This window comes from Bos indicus, chromosome X (assembly GCF_029378745.1).
Source record: "Bos indicus isolate NIAB-ARS_2022 breed Sahiwal x Tharparkar chromosome X, NIAB-ARS_B.indTharparkar_mat_pri_1.0, whole genome shotgun sequence".
Classification (NCBI taxonomy): Eukaryota; Metazoa; Chordata; class Mammalia; order Artiodactyla; family Bovidae; genus Bos; species Bos indicus.
The window spans coordinates 118708908-118731230 of record NC_091789.1 but is presented as its reverse complement, the minus strand read 5'-3'; the positions used below and the strand labels follow the sequence as shown (position 1 = coordinate 118731230).

At 35.8% G+C, this 22323-nt stretch overlaps 1 protein-coding gene across 9 annotated transcripts in view; it reads right to left on the bottom strand.

Annotated features, from left to right (window-relative positions):
• The window catches only part of DMD (dystrophin), a 2362639-nt gene that overhangs the window by 1486679 nt on the left and 853637 nt on the right, over window positions 1-22323 (bottom strand). For all 9 annotated transcript variants that reach the window (XM_070783459.1, XM_070783466.1, XM_070783462.1 and 6 more), the window contains 2 exons: window positions 13632-13755; window positions 464-551 (listed from right to left, as the gene is read on the bottom strand). In XM_070783459.1, the coding sequence (XP_070639560.1) occupies window positions 464-551; window positions 13632-13755 (212 nt within the window). The remainder of the gene's footprint in view (window positions 1-463; window positions 552-13631; window positions 13756-22323) is intronic.

Sequence of the window (22323 nt, the reverse complement as noted above, 5' to 3'; positions counted from 1 at the left end):
GAGACCTTTTTTTTTTAAATAAGTTAAAAAATGAAAACAACACAGAAAATGTCAAATATATTATTAGCAAATAGGTATGGGAAAAATATATTCCAAAATTATTTTAAATCTGATTATAATCACTTTACATATATCATATGATTGCTTACATTTCCATTTATTTCTGCAAATCTTGTTTTCTTAAATCATTTGGACAAATGTAAGCAGACTTTGCACTAAAATTGATTTCTCAGCAACAGACTAATAAAATATTCTACCACATCTCATTTTCTTCCATTGGACTCAAAGTTGAATTTCCTCAAATAATCTGCTTTGCATTAAGAAACAATAATAAAAAGCTCATAAACTCACTTTAAATTTTCATTCAGGAAGTGCTTGTCTGATATAATTCAGCTGATAAATATGAACCTATGTGTTTATCAAATCCCTAAGAAGATTATCTAAATCAACTCCGTGTAATTACCATTCACCATCTGTTCCACCAGGGCCTGAGCTGATCTGCTGGCATCTTGCAGTTTTCTGAACTTCTCGGCTTTTTCTCGCTCTATGGCCTGCAGCATGATAGCAAAGGTGAGTATTCAGTATAAGGATTGTGAAACTACACAGTAATTATAACTTCTACTTGCCCTTTCAAGCCTTAAGATATTTCACTCTTTCAGTTTATCGTGAGAATCTAAAGATATTTTTCTCAAGTTCTTGGCAATAGATGCATCAAAATGGCAACGAAGCACAAGTCTTTTTCATAGTAAGTTGTTTCTTAAAAAAAATAAAAATAAGATGTCTACTGTTAACATTTTTTACCTAATAGTTTCTGAAGCATTATAAGTTAAGACTGCCCCCGCAAAAGGAACCAAAGTCAAATCATAACAAACCATGAAACGATAAAGTGTTAGATCATTAAAATGGAATTTACCTTTTAAAAATACACCACTGAAATTGTTCCTAATAACATCAGTATATATTCTTTATTAAAAATAAAACAGAAAATACAATAAGTATACACAATGGGAAAAAGTATACTAGCGTAAATCATTTAGTGGAAAAAAAACCCATATTTATCTAAATATAAGACTGCAGGTTAATTTTTCTAAAATTGTCAAAGTATTCCCATTTCAAGGAAAAAGAAATTGAGTTTCATAAAGTTTCCTAAATCCCTTTGTTCATTTCTCCTAACCAAAGTTAACTTTTAAACAACAGAAACACAGTAACTTAACAAAATGTAATATTTGATACTGTTGAGCTTAGCAAATAATGTCTCTACAGAGACATCAATTCTAAGCTATCATGCAGTAGAACTATACTACTATAGTCATTAAAAAGCTATAGCTATAACAATGTTATATGTCCTGAAAGCATCTGCAGAAAAAACAAGCTATAATATATTAAACATATAATGAGAGCAATACTTCTATGATTTAATAGTCGCCTTATACAAAGATTTCACTTGAGTTTGTGGCAGCAGGTTTTTATACATCAGACTGTTTTGTAAAGCTTTTAGATTTATAGGCATTTAAACAAATATTCCAGATTTTAATATTGGAGTACAGGTGGGAAGCATATAATAGATATATGCACACTCTGAGGAGCATTGTTCGATAGAACTTTCAGCAAGAATGGACAGAGTTTGTATCTGCATCCCACTAGCCACATGTGTTTGTTTATTGAGCGCTTGAAACATGGCAAATACAACTAACTGGGTATAATAACTTTTAATTTAATCTAAGTTGACTTAAATTTTAAAAGCTACAATGTCTCAACTGTAATCGCAGAGTGCAGATCTAGTGTCTTCCCTCTGAAAGCAAAGAGTTAAAGACAGACACACAGATCTAGATATGCAGACATAAGTATAGATACAAACAATATGACAACACTAAAAATACTTTCAGATAAGTAAGTAATCATCTAAATTGGACAATTTTCCAAGCATATCAAATGCTGGGAATGCTCATAAAATAATCCATATATTTTTAAATATTTTAAAAGATTCTCCAATTTAAAGAAGTAGTCACAAGTGAATAGAGTTATTTAAATTTATTTTAAAAAGATTTCCATGAACTAGGATTATTGGATTCAAGGTCAAAGAAAGCAAAATTCTAAAAGAGCTGATAGATAATAGAATACATCCAATCAGGAAAAAGGTAACATACATTAAAACTAATCAAATTTAGAAAAGTGAAATAAAATACTATAAAATGTCAGTCCTTTTTATAAAAGTATTTATAGCCTAGCTAGAATATAAACACTTTAAATTATGACATCAAGGGCAGCAAATGAGAACACAGTTTCATGTAATTGGTACCAAAACTCCAAAGGTTATAGAAACATTTTAGTATCTTGGATTCTACTTGAAATTTTCTAAGTACACAGACTGTGGTGCTTGGGGATTTATATGTTCCCAGGATCCCATACCAATTAGCAGGTGAAACTTCTGGGTTATCTTGAAAGTCAGTTTCACAAAGACATTACTGAATTGTTTACAAAAGCATGTGCACAACCATGGAAGGTTCTAGCTTGCTACTTGAACTGAAAAGTCCATGAAAATAAAGGAGCCACAATACACTGCTAAAGATAAGAACATAGACGAAGCTCTAAAATTCACTTTTTCTTAATTCTCAAGTTTTGTCTTCTAAATTATCTGTCCCTCGCATCTAATTGCCATGTTTCCTAATACTTTAAATTTATTCTCTATTAAAAGATAAATGGTCTTTGCAAAGGACTCAGCAAAAAATAAGCATATTCTAAGTAAATATATGACGTTCAAATACTCCCACTATCAAGAGCTACAGCAGGATTTGAGGTGTCTTAAATTTTAACTACATCAGGTTAAAAAAAAAAAAAAAAGAGAGAAAATAAATACTCGTACTATAACAAAATGACAACAAGGACAATAAGAACAAGCTGTGTTCTTCAACAGTTTTAGAATTACCATTTTCTATCACAGTAGCATCTATTTTATCTACATTGAGTTTTTTTAATATATTAAATTATATAAAGAGTAGAATCAGAATACCATGTTGTCTTTATAAATAATGAAAAGAAATTATTAATGGCCTTCTAAATGTCATGATCATTATCTCTTTATTCTAAGCATCTAATGGAATAATCAATTAGTATTACTAACAGAGAGACAAAGATAATTGAATATCTTGGGGGCAATATTTGAGGTTAAATAAACCTTGCTTGGTTAGCCATATTATTCCAATTGTTCTAATTTATGTAACAATAACCAGCATCTCACCACAACAAAACAATAATCTCTGGAGTAGGTACACTCTCCCATTTTGACAGAGGAGGAAAGCAAGACACAGAGAAATTTGTGAAAGATTTGAAAACACTGACATAACCATGAGAAAAAATGGAGTGCCTAACCCTGTGTACCAAATTACTGTGCATGTGCATTATTTTATATGTGCTTCATAGTAATTCTATCAGATAGACAGCATTATTTTCTCCTATTTTACACAAGATAAAACTGAGTGCCAATAAAATTATCAAATATCCAAGATCACAGAAGTAAAGGGAATTCCTTGGTGGTGCAATGGTTAGGACATTGCTTCCATTCCTGGAGGCACGGATTTGATCCTTGGTCAGGGAACTAAGACCCCACAAGCTGCCCGGCATGGCCAAAACCAAACCAACAACAACAAAAAAAGATCACAGAAGTAGAAAGCTTTAGACCCCTGATGATCCAATTACAAGTTACGGTCTCTTTCAAACATACTCTGCTGCTTCTAGAGGTATTTCAATGAAGATGAATCAAACAGATTTGAACAGATGTGATTCCAACTCACAGTAAAGATAACCTGATAGTTTGGAATTCATCAGAGATGGCATTCAAAATATTAATGCAGCATAGGCACCAAGGTATCAGAAGGAATGCCTGGTCACTTGATATATACACTTGACAGTCTGTAAGCTGGCTGGCAACGGTGTACAACCCAATTACTATACTCCATAGGCAATGTATATTCCATGCAAACTGAGGAACTGAGGCACAGAGATACAGATTTAAGAAGCCGTTTAATAGCCTCTTCATATTCGTCCATGTTTACATGATACCTGAGTTCTGATAAGTTACATCACTTTAAAGAGGAATATTGGAAAATAAAGAGAAATACTGGCACAAATGTGCCTTGAGAAGTACGAAGCCGTTAGTGAAGAGTCCAGCAACTTTCATTTCATACACAGCTATAGATGGTTGACTAAAAATAAAATGAAAAAATGTAGGGTAGCAAAGAGACAGGAATGAAGGTAATCAAAAGTTTGAACCAACAGACTTTAGTTGGTTCGAATCTCAGTTGGTTCGAAGGCTGTCCCCACTGCTTTCTGCTGTCTGACACTCAAAGTGTCACTGGTTGATTCTCAGTCCTCAACTTACTTATCAGGATAATTTGGTTCAGACCAGTCCTCTTCTTGGGAATACTGATGTGACTTCCTAGAATATGAGCACACACTTCCTCCAACCTCAAAGACTGCCTTACTCAGTCTGCTATGCTGGTTCCTCATCTCCCAGACCTCTACATTTAGCATGTTCTCGGACTCAACTATATTTACATTCATTCAGTCCAATGATTTTGCATCCTTCTTGACTCTTTATCTCAAACCCCACAGGCAATCCACCAGAAAATCCTACTGACTCACCTCAAAACACATCCAGAAAGTGATGTTGCAACTGTACTCACTACTACTGCACTAGTCAAAAGACCCCCATCATCTCTCACGAGTCTGGATGTTTCAGAATAACCAACTAAATGGTATTTCTACTCCTGCCTTTGCCCCCTAATGATACACTCTCAACAGAGATGACAGAGGAAGCCAGCCCACTCTCCAGAAGTTCCCTTCTCACACAGAGCAAAAGCTCAAAGTCTAACCATGTCACCCAACCTTCATCTCCCTACCCTCTCTGACCTCTTCTGTTACTCAACACCTATTTCAGCCCCAGACATAGTGTTTGTTACTCTCTCATCCTCTAGGCACTCTCTTACCTCCTCCATCTGTGCATTTACCCTTCTCTCTGCCTTAAATGCTCCAATCTGGGGTATGTGTCCATTCTTCACTACCTTTAAATCTTTATTAAATGGTACCTTCCCAGTGAGGCTTTCAACTGCCACTCTATCTACACACACACATACACTTCTTAGCTCTCTTCCTACTTCATTGTCATCTTTGGCATTTATCAGTAACATCCTATATTAATCTGCTTAATTTCCATCTTCCCCACAGGCATATCAACTGTAGATCATGTATCCTTATGCATTCTCTTCTTTGTGCTATCTCCAGTGCCTAGAATAGGGTCTGGTATATGATAGATGCATAAAAAAGTGAGGTCTATCATAGCATAACACCTCCATATACAATGTTATGGTCTCTACCACCTACCCTCAGTTCAAAATCTCTAAGAAGGTGTACATACATAACAAATCCTGGTAGCTATACATACAGTAGTCCAACAACCATCCCAGGGGTTTAGGGGCTACAAGCTCTGAAAAGTAAAGCCGGATTCAGTTTTAAAGTCTCCTGGAAACTTTAGGTTAGATTGAGAGTTGTGCACAACAATTCTCTCTCCAACAGAATTGTTATGAAGTCCTGATAACAGGAATAAACAATGGCTCAAACAGAAAACAAAGAGTACTATGTAAAGTTCACCAAGTTAAAACAATAGAATCTCACCTCGGTACTTGCAATAGAATGAAGAAAATAACATATTAAAAAAAAGAACCGAGTATAAACTCCCGACAACAGCCTACCAAACAAAACTCAGGAAACATTTTTGGCATCTTTGCTAAGATATCCTGGACTCCAGGAAAAAGTGACATAAAATTATGGGACTAGACAATGCTGAATTTAATAGAAACGAAATGAAATAGCAAGGCAACAGAGACACCAATCTCATAAGGATCACGATCCTCAATTCTTACTGGAGACTGTAAAATGGAGAACTGATACTGAACAAAAGACAAAGGAATGTTTCTTGACTATGATACTAATCAGGATTCTCTGAACTCAGTAGTAATTCCATTTGGCAAGTAGAGAGTATCATATTTTCAAGTACTCTAAGTTATTCCTGAATTTTCAGACTATACAAAATCTTTGGCTATGCTGGCATGTCGGAATGTTTTGTTACCCACTAGAGAATAAGTGTAACCACATTTTAGTGGTCTCAAAAATTGTGGAGATTAATTTTTTCTCAGATTTTCTCAAATGTTTCAGCATCTTCACTCTTTCTTCCTCTTCCATGGTTCTAAATCAATCAGTCAGTCAATCTCTTTCTTTCCCTCTCTCTCTCCCTCCCTCTTACACACTTACACACACACACACACACACACACACACACACATATATATATATCTATATATATATATTTTTTTACACATAAATATATGGGCTGCCTGGTGGCTCAGTAGGTAAAGAATCTGCCTGCCATGCAGGAGACCTGGGTTTGTTCCCTGGGTTGGGAAGATCCCCTGGAGAAGAAATGGCAACCCACTTCACCATTCTTGCCTTTGAAATCTCATGGACAGAGGAGCCTGGAGGGCTACAGTCCATGGCATCACAAGAGTCAGATACAGCTTAGTGACTAAATAAAAACATTAGAGAGATGCTGGTAAAAAGGAGGACATGTAGGACACAGAAAAGAGAAGTTTACTAGTTCTTCAATAAGCTGATTAAAAACACTTACAACCTCTTGTCCTCCTTCTTACCAGCATCTCTTTAATGTGTGTGTGTGTGTGTGTGAGTATAAACTTTCTCCTTGTTTTAAGGCCAAGAGCATCATCTGAATGTTAAGGATGGCACCCATTTTCTTACACACATTTCATCTTCAATGTTAGTCCAAATATCTATAGTTAGCTTTTAGCCCTCACTACTATACAGAATATGAAAGGCTCCAATATTCTTCTTGCCAGGTACAATGCTTCTTATAACATTAAGTACTGATAACTAAACAACCTATTTAAAATCACCTTATTCATGAAATCATGTCTGCCCTTGACATATGAGCTTTTTCTAATCTTTCTTCCTGTAGAGCCTCATCCAGCTTTTCTGCATGTGTGTTCCTTAATATCTGTTTATCATATATGTAAGCCTATGCATATATATGAGTGATATGTATACAATATTTTAATTTTAATTGTTTTCTTTTTATAATAGAACACAGTTGGGAAATAATTTTCTCTCAGAGAATAATGCATTAGTCAGTATATACTCTGTATGTGATCCTATGTTTAGAAGCTACTACTAGAATCTAAAGTATCTGGTACACAAAATTCAAGTAAAAAAGGCATCGGTGGACCATTCTATGAGTAATGTATTGTTCATTTTCAAATATATAATATGCTCACAAAAATTCTTACAGCTCATCAGGAAATTATGAATTCTAAAGTGTATACCTTCAAGTGCAAGATAAAAGACAATTCAAATCACTGTGTTGGACCCATGAAACTAATATAATAGTGGGTGTAAATTATAATTCAAAAAATAAGATAATTGATCAAAAAGGCAATTTAGTTGTATTATAAAGAAAAAATGAAACATAATCAGCATAAGTTCTAAGCAAAGTATACAGAAAAGAGACGTTTACTAGTTCTTCAATAAGCTGATTAAAAACACTTACAACCTCTTTTTCTCCTCCTTACCAGCATCTCTTTAAAAGACGCCTCCTTTCATGACATCTTCTCTAATTAATATGAAAGTCAGTTCCACATTCCCCAGAGTCCTACTCTGACTATAGAAGCAATTAATTTTCTTTTCACTTAAGATTCTATAATGAAGTTTTACCCTTTGACAGAAAAAGTAATTTATTCACTCAAATGTTTATTCGGAAGATGTTATATCCTTCATATTGGTAGCAGAGCCTGACTTAAAATGTGTCTGCAAAACTGAAAAAAAATCACTTACTCACATAGTGAAACATTAATTAGATTAAATATCAGGCACTAGATTACACACTGCAATACCAAAACCAAACTAAGCCAAATCAAAAGAAACAGGGGAAAAAAAAAGTCAGAGTAAGTTTCTGGTTTCCAGAAACCAACACTATAATAAATGTAACAATAGTCATAAATCACTCTGGATAAGTAAAAAAGAATTAGGTCATGGTAGCCCTCATAAAGGCAACATGAAGACTGACTTAGTCAATGGCTTTCAGACAAAGGCTACCAGAAACACACCTGTAGATTAACAAAGTTTATTTATTTGTTGTAAGAAGTCATGGCATCTAATAGGGAACTATTGGGATATGTTGCTAAGAGGATGTTACAATAGTTTAGAGGGCTTGGGCTTGTGTAAAGTGATGCAGATGGTCAAGGAAGTAAAGCTTTGCCTTTATTAGATGCTGTAAGGAAGTGAAGGTGATTCTATGATTGCTGTGCTTAGTCACTCAGTCATGTCTGACTCTTTGTGACCCCATGGACTATAGCCCGCCATGCTTCTCTATCCATGGGGATTCTCCAGGCAAGAATACTGGAGTGGGTTGCCATGCCCTCCTCCAGGGGATCTTCCCAACCCAGCGATCAAACCCAGGTTCCCACATTGCTGGTGGATTCTTATCAGCTGAGCCATGAGGGAAGATCAAGAATACTGAGTGGGTAGCCTTTCCCTTCTCCAGGGGATCTTCCCAACCCAGTAATCGAACCAGCGTCTCCTGCACTGCAGATGGATCATTTACCAGCTGAGCTACCAGAGAAATCCATGATTCTATGATTGGATATCTTAAATTTTCTTATCTCGGTTGCAGGAAGAATGTAGAAAGACTAAAGCCATGATTAGTAAAGGAAATGATCTGCCATATTAGTGAAGAGGAAGGATATTTGGGTCATTTTGGGTGGTATGGACCAGTGGTCCCCAGTCTTTTTAGACACCAGGGACCAATTTCATGGAAGACAATTTTTCCTTGGACCAGGGAGGGGGATGGTTTTGGAATGATTCAAGTGCATTACACTTATCGTGCACTTTATTTCTATTATTATTACATCAGGTCCACCTTAGATCATCAGGCATTAGATCCCAGAGTTTGGGGACCTCTGGTTTGGACAGTGTCAGTATTTTTTACTGTACTGAGACATGATTACATAATGGTCACATTTCTGTTGCAATCCATCATGATCATGGAGTGGCCTTGTCTGATGTTAGCACTGTGAGCAGTTCATCATATTTAACATGAGAACTTGACAGACGAGTTGCAAGCACCACTACAGTCTCCAGCATCTCCAAGGCCTAATGGCAGTGCCCAGCTAGCTCCCGGGTCTCAGTGGCTGCTCTCTTCTTTCTCAAATGAATACAAACAAAGGCAAAAATGATACTAGCTATGTTTTAATAAGTTTGCTTTGGCAGAAGTGAGGTGGAAACCTCTAAAGGAATACAACATTAGTGGCTGTGAAGGCAGCTAGAGACTGTCATCTTAAACCCAAGTGAGCTACGACGTTAGCTTTAATCAGGGCTCTGGTGATGGGAATAGAGAGGATTGGATAGTTTTAAGAGTTGTTAAGGGAATGAGATTAATTGAATTTGTCAAAGGGTAGACTTGTGAATGGTAGGAAAAAAAAAATCTAGATGACCCAGTTCGCTTTCGGGTATCTGGGTGATGCTGCTGGAAAAGGAACAATAAAAAGAAAGAATAAAACAGGGCTGGGGAGATTGAAGGCAGATATTCAATTAAATGCGTCTATTAGGCAATGAAATATACTGGACTGGGCTTTAGGGAAAAGACATAAGCTAAAGACCCACATTTGGGGATCATGAAAAAACAGATGCTATTTAAATGGGAAGTAATGAGAATAATCTAGAGAGAAAAACAAGGGAAGAACGGTGGAGCATTTCAGTATTAAAGGAAAAACAAAATGAAACAAATGGGCAAAAACTTAAAAAGGTAAATAGTAGTGAATAGTATCCCAAAATCCAAAGGAGGAAATACTTTCATGAAGGACTAAGAGGTTAATGGAGTTTAGTCCTGCAGAGAAGTTAAGGGAAAATACACACACACACACACACACACACACACACACACACGTATATGTTTATAGGAGAGGAAGATTTTCTCAAAGATAGAAAAGCAGCCTGTTTAAAGGCTGATTCTTTATCATCAGAAAATAGGGAGAGATTGAAAAAATGGGGGTGGGGTTAAATGAAAGCAGAATCCTGAGAACACAGACAGTGGAGATATTGAACACCACCCATCCCCTGGGATTGAACACCACCCATCCCCTGGGATTAGCCCTAAGGAGTCAAAGCAGTCTCTTCCACTGAGGCAGAGGAAAAGAAAGAGACCATGAACACAAATACATGAAATATAAGAGATACTATTTTAACTAAAATAAGACGAAAATTCACCTACTGTAAATGGTGGGGAAAAGTTTAAGAGACCCATTAAAATTTGAAGTAATTATGGAGAGAAGTTGAGAAATTTACTAGGAAAGTATGGAAAGCTTAGGAAGAAGTACTGATGAGTCTCTTAAAGTGTGGCAGTTTAGAAATGGAGTAATGAAGCGTCTAAGGTATTGTTAATTTAAGTGGGTAGGTGAATTGAGGAGATGAGAGAAATGGAAGCTTTTGGAGACAGCAAGACAGCCCAAATGAACTGAGATTTTTAAGGATTAAGGCACAATTTGGGTGGAGGAGATTGAAGACTTTGGCATCAGGTTCACAATGAGAAAACAATAGAATAAACTGGTGAATGACAGATGGCAACTTGACATGAAACACAAGGGAAGAGAGAGTTTTACATAAGAGTGGTATCTTTGGAATTGACCCTGAGAAGTGAGTAGACTAGCAATTGCAAAGGAGTGGTGGAGTGAGTCATTAGTCTTTGTGGTGATCCAAGGGTACAAGTCTTTTCTGTGTATGAACAGAATGGGTCTATGGGACAGAAAGTTTGTTTTAGAAGAAGGGTTTCTGAGTGTAAAGTGAATGAGTGTGAGAAAGCACACAGAAGAGGAAGTGAGACAGAGGAAAGAGTACAGAAGAGCAAATTGATGAGGATATTAGAAAGGACAGGTGAATAGAGGTTCCTATATTCTAGTGGCAGACACAAATAACAGAGATAATGGAAACAAATTAATTGTCTTGAAGATTTCCAACAGAACTTGGTGAAAAGTTGGTCTGATAAGTCTAGGTTCCAGGAAGAGCCCAAGGCCTGTTGACCTGAACAGCTACAAGGAAGGCTTTCAGAACATTGGAGAGGTATAAAATCACCTTATGGTAAGAAGAGGTTGTTTTGAGCTTCTCTGGTGGCTCAGTGGTAGAGAATCCTCCTGCCAATGCAGGAGACATGGGTTCGATCACCTGTAAAATCAGCTGGAAAGTCTGAACTGTGGCAACATTAACAGAATGAGTGAAGGAACATCTAGGAGTCTAGTAAAGTCTCAGAGGGTGCACTGATCTTAAACCTTTACAGACATAGAAACCATCTGTGGATCTTTTCTAAATGCAAATTGACTTATCAAGCCTGAAAACAATCCTACAGTTCTAAGCTCACAGGTGATGCCAATATTGGTTGTCCAGGGTCCACACTGTCAGTAGAAAAGTCCCTAGAACTCAACTCTTAAATAAGTGTATTATGTTAATTATATGGATAAAACACATGGTTAATACAGAAGGAACATTTCTGTCTGATTTAAAAATATATAAAATTGAAGGGATGCTATCCTAGGATATGCTAACTGGGTGAAAGTGCTTGATTGCTTCATTCATTTATTACTTCAAGTGAAAGATGAAAAAGAGGGAGTGATATTTAGCCATTTTTAATGGCTGCCTAAAAATGAATTAATACCACTCAAGCTCATGAGACGGGCCTCCCATGTGTTCATAATAACCTACATAAGTGGACAGGTGAAGAAGCAAGAAAATTAATGCATGCAAAAATGCATATCCATCATCATTGCTTTGTATTTCTCTCAAGGATTTTTTAATACCTATACATTATATTTAGCCTGAAGGAAATGTCTAGGTAAATCATTCCATGTCTTATTTTAGTAGGCAATTAAGAATGATGTTGTTATTTCAGAATATGAGAGGAGAAGTTGATAAAGGTGACTCACCAGGCATCAGAAAACCACTCATACACTATTGTATATATATATATATATACATATTTTTTAGCGCTTTCAGTCTCATTGCTGACACTATTGATTAAATGTAAATTGCTTCTAGGCAATCATATGATAACAGGAAACTTTTGAATTTACAGTCTTAAAATGTTAGAGCTCAATCTTCCTGCTTGATCAGTTATTTTAAGATACAGAAATAGGATGGCATATAGATAAGTAGATTGCTCAGATAGATAAAAATTTTAATTAGCTAATAACATGTCTATCCAAGGTGATTCATACTTTCAGTGGGTCAATATGTCGCATGAACTCCAAAACATAGAGTGCATCTTCTCTAAGTAATTTTCTACTTGTAGAATTTCCCTCAAAAAACTATAACAAAGAATATACCTTCAAATAAGTACATTCAAATAAGACATTTTGCTATTTTCTACTATACATAATACCCTTCATTTTAATTTTAAAACTAAATTATTAACAATATAATCATAATTCCCTTTTCTTGAAACTGTTTATAAATAGTCCATTATTAAGCTGATAGCAGAATATATCAAAGCCAACAAGGAATTTAAAATAACTTTCCCATTTATAAAGTCAGCTCTCAGAAATGTTGATGAAATTATTTCTCCCTCTAAAGTAGCCTTAAAAGAAGGATTATTTTCTCCTAAAGGACATATTTTTTGTTCTCCAGAAGTTCCAACCCCACAGCAAGTATTACCTTGTATCTATATTAGTGTTGTATTTGTAAAAATCTAACAGATTTTGTAATTCATGAAATCAAATGATTGAAAGATAAAGCAGAGTTAATCCACATATGAGATCCTCCTATAACTAAAATTATTTAACATTCAAGATACCTGTTTCTTTAGCCTTCCCACTGAAAATATTTACTATTTCTGTTAGAAATTCCCTCACAAACTATTGCAAATTACCTATCAAAATGGATGTTCATATGTCAAAGTTGAAATATCAAAGCCTTGATAATGTCCCTGAAGATGAATATAGCTCTTATTAAATTAATAAAAACTGCATTGTAAAGGATAAAACTATAATGTCTCAGTAGGGAATAAAAACAGCAAATGATCTCTTATAAATATATATTGAAAAAGGTTGGGTATCTTTTAGTTATGGTATGATTTATGATAATTATTAATGACTACAAAGTATAGCATTTTGATGATAGTGAGAACACAAAGAGAGTCTATAGTATTTGTAAGGATCAGGTCTTTTCTTTTCCATTCCATTCTGCAAGCCTACTAAAATCCCAGCCTTCAGATGAAAGAACAATGTATAAAGGGAAATCAATACGACTTCATGCTACAAAATTGCTAATTTACAGCTAAATGATATAAAAGTTAAAGACGGTTAACAAAAAGTATTCATGGGCAGTCACAGCAGAATCAGGAAAGACTTCTCTAGGCTAAACTTTGATTCTACTTGATATGTAAAACATATTTTAAAGATATATTTAAAAGCAGTATAGCATACCACATTAATTTTTTCAACTCTAAGAGAATCATAGAGTTCAGAGCACAGGGTTTACAAGCAGCAAAAGTTAGAAAAATACATAAAAATTAATGCATAACCTACATTGACTTTTTCTTTAAGGTCTGAGAAGTTGCCTTCCTTCCGATAGACTGCAAATTCAGGACTCTGTAACACGGCTTCTGAACGAGTAATCCAACTGTGAAGTTCAGTTATATCGACATCCAACCTAAGACAGGGAAGAATAAGGATCATTATTTCATGATTATCTCTTTCTTCTGTATGGGGGAAAAAAGGCAATCTATCCACATTTAGCATTCTTCTCCCAATCTGAAACTTCTGCCTGATGTCCCTATTAATGTTAATATCACTACTATTTCCCTAGTCAGGTTGGCTCAAAATTCAGTCTTCTTTGATCTGGACTTTATGATCACAGAGGTAATCTTATTCATCTCAATGTAGCAACGACCTGTACACTATCTCCTATAAGCTACTCTTCAGCCTTTGCTTGAATGTCTGCATTGATTGAAAAATCAGTATTTTCCAAGATAAATCATTTTTTGGGAATGTATTCACAACAAACAGACAAAGATTCCTGTTGGTAGCCCCCATTAAACCATACGTAGAATACTCATGTCGTCTCCACAGCCATAATGAGGCTGCATTTGGTCAAGTGACTCTCTATGGCAAATGAGCTATTGGTATGTGTAATGCAAGCACAGGCTTGATTAGTCCTTGCACCTTGGATCTTGTCTTCATGGAACACACACTCTGAGAAGGCATGTGTTATATAAGAACTTCAAGGATCCTAAAGTGCTTGAAGGAAGCTCACTCTTGCCAGGCAGAGAGACCACAGGAAAAAGCAAGTGGTACGGAAATGGCAACCAACTCCAGTATTCTTCCCTGAAAAAAGCCCCATGGACAGAGGAACCTGGCAAGCTACAGTTCATGAGGTCGTGCAGAGTTGGACGCAACTGAGCAGGAAGTGCCAGGCGAGTGAATAAAGCCTCCTTTGACCTTCTGACCCAACTCAAACACCAGCTGAATACATCTAAATGAGTGCTCCAGCTGACTTCACTTAGAGCTACAGAACTGCCCACGTTGCAGGATTGTGAGATATGATAAATAACTGTTGTTTCAAGCCATTACATTTTGAGGTGGGTTATTATGCTGCAAGAGATATGTGATCACCTACACTGTTATTCTCAAACACTCTTTTTTGCAGAGATCTATGGAGCTAATGGAAATAAACTATTAACTCTGATTAGGTGATTCAGATCCAGTTAAAGCAGAGATTTTAAGGGAGTCGCAGATGAGTTGCAAGGGTGGAGAATGTCTAGGAATCACTTGAAATTTCAGGCACAATTCTGAATGCGTGTGTGTTTTTCTTGAGAAAGAATCTATAGATTGTATCAACCTTTTGTAAAGGTTCTATGATAAAGGGAATTTAGAGACCATCTAATCCAATTGATTATAAAACAAAATAGACAAAAGTATCCAGGGAAATAAACGTATTCAATTTTCACATGAAATGTGTGGAGTATACCAAAAACACAAATACGAGATATTAAGATGCCAAGTAATGTACTGTATTCACCATGCTATAGTTTTTTTCTCCAATACAACCCTCTAACGGTTGAAATCAGCTGTTTAAATCTGCTAGAATAGTGGCGCCGACATTTTTGGTGCCAGGGACTGGTTTCATGGAACACAGTTTTTTCCAGGGACTGGGGGTGGGGGTGGAGATGGCTTCTGGATGACTCAAGTGCATTACATATAGTGTGTTCTTTATTTCTATTATTGTTACATCAGCTCCACCTCAGATCATCAGACATTAGGTCAGGCAGGTTGCGGACCCCCGCAATAGAAGATATCTGATGGTCAGCCTACACTACTCCTAGTTACTTTGATGATATTCCTTGGTTTGTGAGTATCTTACTTTCCTTAAAATTTGATTCCTAACAAAATCATATGAGGAGTGTTTACTATAATCAGGAAAGAATAGACAAGTATCTTCTTTCTTTATGAATACTTTCATAGATGTGGCCTTTAAATCAAACAAACCTGTGAAGAATTTTTTTTTATTTTGGTTGCAGGCTATTGTTTTAAAATTAAACTGATAAAAAGTTTCACAGAACACAAAACATTTCCAAAATCATGGCCTCCTTTGCTTTCTTACAAGCCTGTGCTAAATAAAGTATGATTCATCTCTTTGCTGTATGAGGAGATGGAGGATCAGAGAAATTAATTAATTGATCTCAGATTGTTAGTACCATAGGGAAGAAACTTAATTCATCTTGTTCACCATTATATCCTTCACCTCAAAGAATGCCTGATTCATAGTAATAAGTATTTACTGAGTTTCTTATTTACCAAGGCTACCCAACTAGAAATATTTAAAAAAAAGAGAGATCAGAATTCAGATATATTTTTTATTCTAAATCTCACATAACTGAATGTCAATCCTTTATTTCATTTGGATATGAATCATATATAGTATTGGTGTTTCATTTTATCATACATGGTGGCTATCTTTCCTAAATTTGATTTTTGCAGAAGTTTAACTTTTAGGTCTCCTATTTCTGTGTTTGCAATGTTGATTTAAAAAGAGTCCTTCTGCATGCTACCAAAAATCTTTCTCATTGATGTTAATTAATTTATAAAATTAATAGTTTTCAACTATGGTCATTTAGTCACCCTGCAAATCCAGTGCAGGTTTCCCATAAGAATGTCTTAAGAAGGACATTTTTTTCCTTTAGCCCAGTATAAACATTTGTGTGTCTTTGCCTGTGGGCATTCACTTTGCCAGTATATAAGGCAGGCCAGGAGTACTGGGATGTTAATAGCTTAGTTATGTGAGAGTTGGGGATAGTTGGTAGATAAATAACACAGTTCCCTTGCCCTTCAGTGCAACCACCCTGAAGGATATTACACCCAGGATCTCAAAAGGTTCCCAGCTGGATTGAGTGCAGTTGCCTCCATCGAAAATCTGCTCATGTATCATCCTGTGTTGGCTGCCTTTTCCTTATCTCACTTCCTCACTTTGCTTCCTGGAATTACTTCCTAAATTAATTACCTGCATCAAAATCTTTCGTCTCCAGATCCACTCTTGTGGAAAGCCATACTAAGGCAATGATCAACAACCTCAAATGAACCCTGCATCCTGCCATGTTTAATTTTTTCACCTTAAGCTCTGACTCTCCACAGGAACTATTTTAAACTTTTCCCAAAGCTCTCAAAGCTCTGATCTGTCTTCTTTCTCCATCTATCAACAGATGACATTGATTCCTACTTGATGGAGAAAAGCACAATTATCAGATTAGAATTTCTTCCACTTCTACTTCCTATGTCCAAATAGTCAATCTTACCTGCCTGTGCCCTTCTCATTCCCTTCCAATGAGCGAGTTTCTCTTCTTCTAGTTAAACATTATTGATGGAAGATATATTAATACGCCTTTGTTACCAAAATGTTATTGACTAGAGACGTGTCAATACATTTTTAGAGAGTGATACAATTAATATCACCTTGTGAAGTTCTTAGAGCTTAAAATTGATCAAGGGTTCATTATACAACTTATGATTGTTGTTATTATTCACATTTTGCTCTGTTAGGTTTTTGCTCCAACTTGTGTATATTATAAATGTAAAATTTTCAAAAATGATGCATTACAAAATTTTAGGTGAAAAATAATTTTTCAGCGAATTTTATGCAGATATTTGCTGATTCTCCAAGTGACATATATACTAGTGTCTCAGAAGATGACAGTTCTTCAGAATACAGTTCTGATTCAGACAATGTGAATATTAGAACAACAACAAAAAAAAAATGCTAGTGATTGATTCTGATACAGAAAGTGAAAATGAAACTCACAGTGCTGGAGAATGCTCTTTTCCTTCTAGAGAAATGTATATTGAAGACAACATTTCACAAAAATCAGAAGACTTTACAGATGTGTCAGATGTAACTACTGAATGTAACAACCCACAAAGTATTAGTGAAATAACAGAATTAGTTTTTGGCCAGCCAAAATAAAAATCACCAGCCACAGGCATTACTTTCTGCAAAAATCTCCCAGTCAATAATGAGTTAAAAGCCAACCTCTTTACCAGCATTTGGAACTTCATTCTCTTATGTATTCTCAGGTATCTGAGTGTATTAGTTTTTTTTTTTTTTTTTTTTTAATCTATCCACTGTAAATTCAATCCCTCTCTCTCAAGTTAATTCTTCATATGGAAATTTAAACATATTTTATTTGATTCCTTTATTAAAAATCAATACTCTCTTGACCTCCAAATTCCTCTCTTGCCATTCTCTTATCTTCTAAAGGGCAAATGTTTTGCAAGAGTTGTCCAGTTTCCTGTCAGTTCAGAGGAGCCTGGCAGGCTACCGGTCCATGGGGTCGCAAAAGAGTTGGACATGACTGAGCAACTAAACAGCAATGACATATATCTATGACTCTGATACAGCTATCTCTACTTCAAGCATTTCTTCTGAGCTCCATAGCTACATAATCATCCTCTAACTCGATGACTCCACTTGCATGCCGTGAGAACTCTTTCAATATATAATGTCAAGACTTAATGTTTGAATTTCTCTCCCAAACTGGTACCTTCTCAGTGTCCCTCAGACCTGTGAATGGCATCACCATCTATCACCTTTGATATCCTCTTCTCCCTTCCCTCCCATATTTATCAAAGTCTAATCCATCAAATATTCTATTTCTTCTGAATTTGTCTGCTTCTCAGGATCTCCTCAGTTGGCATCCTCGTTGATCTTACAGTTAAATGTGACAAACACTAGTGGTTCTAGGCAATCTTTCTGAAATTCTCCCATCTGTTCCATGCACCACGTCAAAGTATCATTTCTAAAACATACCTAATTATGTAACTTTCATTCATTTAACCATGCAAAGATTTTCCTTTTTTTTTTAGGATAAAGAGACAAATTTCAGATCTCTTAACCCTGTACTTTAGTTTGTTCTTTATTCAAGTACTTCTAGAAATAAAACTCACTTCAAGTTTCGTAGGGAACCAAGGAGCCATCCTTCAGTCTGTCCTTCCTCCAATGAAGTGAAATCCTTCATTGACTTTTATCCACCTTTCCACTGGAAACTTTCTATAAATATTTTAGAAACTTGACTTCTTGATAATAATCCACTTTGCCCACCTTGGTGAAATTTGTCCCTTCTCCTTTACACTAGTCTGATTAAATTACACATCAAATATGCTAACTCATAAAGGTGAGATGTGAATATCCACCATTCAGTGTCAACTTCTCCCTTTATTCTTGGTTTCTCTGGTCTCACACCCTTCTGATTCAGAGTATGTCTAGTAAAGGTGGCTCACATCTGCCTACAAATCATGAAACTAAAACTTGACTCAAGATGCTAAGCTGGCATCACAGCTGGGTGAGATTTACTAAGGCCTATACTGGAAAAAGTTTTTACTAGGCCTTTACAGTGGTCTTGTTTGCACATGTGTTATAATTATCCCTTACCACCATCTCCAATCAACTGCAAAGGAAAAAGGCAGAGGATATTTACTCAGTTTGAAAGTAAATAATTTTCCCCCAAATCCTATACTTTTAGACATCTGTCTTTCTGAAAAACAGGAAATTGTGTATGTTTCCTTTGAAAACACAATTGCCCCTTCGCTTCTGCCACAAAATATATACTAAGTGCTTACTATATGCCAGACATAGAATTAAATTCCACAGATAATAGAGTTGAAAATGCAGTAGTCCACATTATTAAGGAGTTTGATGTAGTGAAGCATCCATTTGACAACAAATGCTTTAGACATCAGATGGGGGTTCAGCTCATACTGTGACTTTTGTTTAGGATAATCAAGAAACACCTTTTCACTGAATTAAGATTAAATCAGTGTCTACGCTAGAGGCTTTGCCCAGTAAATTGGTTATCTCTACACAAGGAAGCCTTTGTGGAGTCAACACCATGGTAACCGTCTGCTTGTTGCTCAGACTATGTAGAATTTAAGGGAGGCCAGGGCACCAGTTGGCATGTAGTTCTAATAACTCAGATCAATTCAGGCAACAGGATGAGAAATTTCATAGAGAGGTCTTTCCTCATTCCATGTTTTTGTTTGGCTGGTTTTATAGATTTGAAACTAGATTGCAAAAGATACTTGAACTTGCCCTTGACATAAGGATCTTTTAGAGAGTGATTATAGTCTCTTGATTTACAGATTTAATTTGAAGGGACTTCAGTTTTTTTCTAGGGAATTGGTGAGTTGAATGCTTTACCTAGGGGAAAAAAATATCTGTTCATAGGCATAAGTATCAATATGTTGCACTTTCTTTCTGAAAAGGAGTGGAATAAAGTATCTATGAGTCTGTACTATTCTCATCTATTAGACTTTCTTTTTTCTCTTTTCTTTGATCACTGTGACATCTTCATTCTGGGCAACAGGTGGAACCTAAACCAAATTCTTATATGTTTTAAGCTCTGAGCTATCACTCATCTAATATTCTGTTTATATTATTTTTTTCTGTTGCTTCCACTTGAGCTTGTTTCTTCAACTATGATTTCCTTACTAAAACTTTTTCTATCTCAATGTAATAAACAGTCAACCTATACTCCAACATCGAGCATTTAATATCATCCCTTTACAGTTCTGGGACTTAAATGTCAGATGCTAGTTCGTGTTTTCCCTCTAATATTTTGCCAGTAGGCATCCACATCTCTGTATGCCATCAATGAGGATGGAAGGGGAAGCAGTGGCAGAGTTTTCAAAAGGCTTCCTGTGCACTCTTACTGATTGCCAATGGCCCACATTCAATGCTTAGTCTCAGTGACATTTCCACTGCTTTTAGCAAAATGAACAAGGTCTGCTTCTTGGCTCCTACTCAGAACCTGGCATCCAAGTAACAATTGCACATTTATTTATTCCTTATCAATTTGGCAGCTATTGCTTCATCACTTTCTATGCTTTGCCCCCTAGTTTTCACATTTTCACTGGCGTTGAATATTTTTCACATATCCTTGCTGAGATGTATGGCAAATTAACAGACTCCCCTGAGTTAAATGCATACATGTTTCTAAAATGGATGCTATCTATTCTCCCCAGCATTTTACCATTGGTATTTTCTATCATGCTTTGTACTACCTGAGGCTGGCTATTTAATCACCAACTGAAGATATCATACAGATGTAACTCAGGTACCTTTTTAAAATCCTCAAGAATAACAATGAAGAGTGATTTTCAATACATATGAAATTTTGGATTCTGTGCCTGTATTTTTCTTCCTTCATAAAATCACTCATTTCTACTAATTCTTTTTTTTTCTCTTTTAAAACTCTCACAAAATATTGATAATGAACTGACACAGACTAAGCTGCTTATAGTGGACCTCGACACCGTTGGAATCAGCCCATCGAGAAAATTCCTATGACTCACTCATCTTACTCTCATAACATACTTCACTTTTACTTAATGTATTTCTATGTTATTACAGACTCTATCCCTTAAATCCAGTCTAACTTTATCCAACTTAAAATTCTCTTTAAGAAAATTATGACTTCTATTTACAAAATGATTTTCTTCCTCTAAGTGTTGATGAATATTTTGTGCTATATTTTTCCAATATGTCCTAAAATCTCATCTTTGTTTTTATTCATGATTATCAATTTTGGGGACTTCCCTGATGCTCTGGTGGTTAAGACCGCATGCTCCTGATGCAGGGGGCTTGGGTCTGATCCCTAGTCAGGGAACTAAGATCCTGCAGTGTGGATAAAAAAAATCTAAAAAGTTAGCAACTTTGAATTGTCAACAGTATATCATTATATGTAAATTGTGCTCCATGATAACACTGCTAATTATGTCAGAAGAGCCTCTTAACAGGTGCTGACTATGTTCCATTAATATAGTGACTGCCATATAAAGTATTTAACTAAGATGACACATTTACATAAACTTTAATTCAGTCGCTTTCAATATACCACTTGGAACTCATCATTCCCAAATGTGTAAACTGTGAAAGGAGAACTCCTTCAAGTTCCCAGACTTAAACTAATTTGATTAGTGAGCTAGGTTATGAATAGCCCTTTTACATCTTTAAACATCTTTGCATTTCATAAAAATGTACAAGCCTCACCTTTAGCAGCCTGAAAGTATTAACATTTGTGAAATATATTAACTCTTGGAGGATCCTGATGCTGTAGGCCTAGATCAGGTGACTTAATAAATCAAAAATTTAATGTACATGTTAATTAGCTAGAACACAAGTTTTCATGATCATGGAAATAAAATTATGACTCTTGCTTACTGATACAACAATGTGGAATAAATCAGCCTGGAGGTGAGGCAAGACTTTTAAATTTTGCTTATTTTATTTTTTAATAATCATCTTTCTCTTCCAGATTTCTAGAATATAAGAACACATTTTACTTTCATATTCAGTTCAGTCGCTCAGTCGTGTCTGACTCTTTGCGACCCCATGGACTGCAGCATGCCAGGCTTCCCTGTCCATCACCAACTCCCAGAGCTTGCTCAAACTCATGTCCGTTGAGTTGGTGATGCCATCCAACCATCTCATCCTCTGTCGTCCCCTTCTCCTCCTGTCTTCAATCTTTCCCAGCATCAGGGTCTTTTCCAATGAGTTGGCTCTTCCCATCAGATGGTCAAAGTATTGGAGCTTCAGCTTCAGAATCAGTCTTTCCAATAAATATTCAGGACTGATTTCCTTTAAGATTGACTGGTTTGATCTTCTTGCAGTCCAAGGAACTCTCAAAAGTCTTCTCCAGCACCACAGTTCCATATTGGTATATGGCTATTTTTT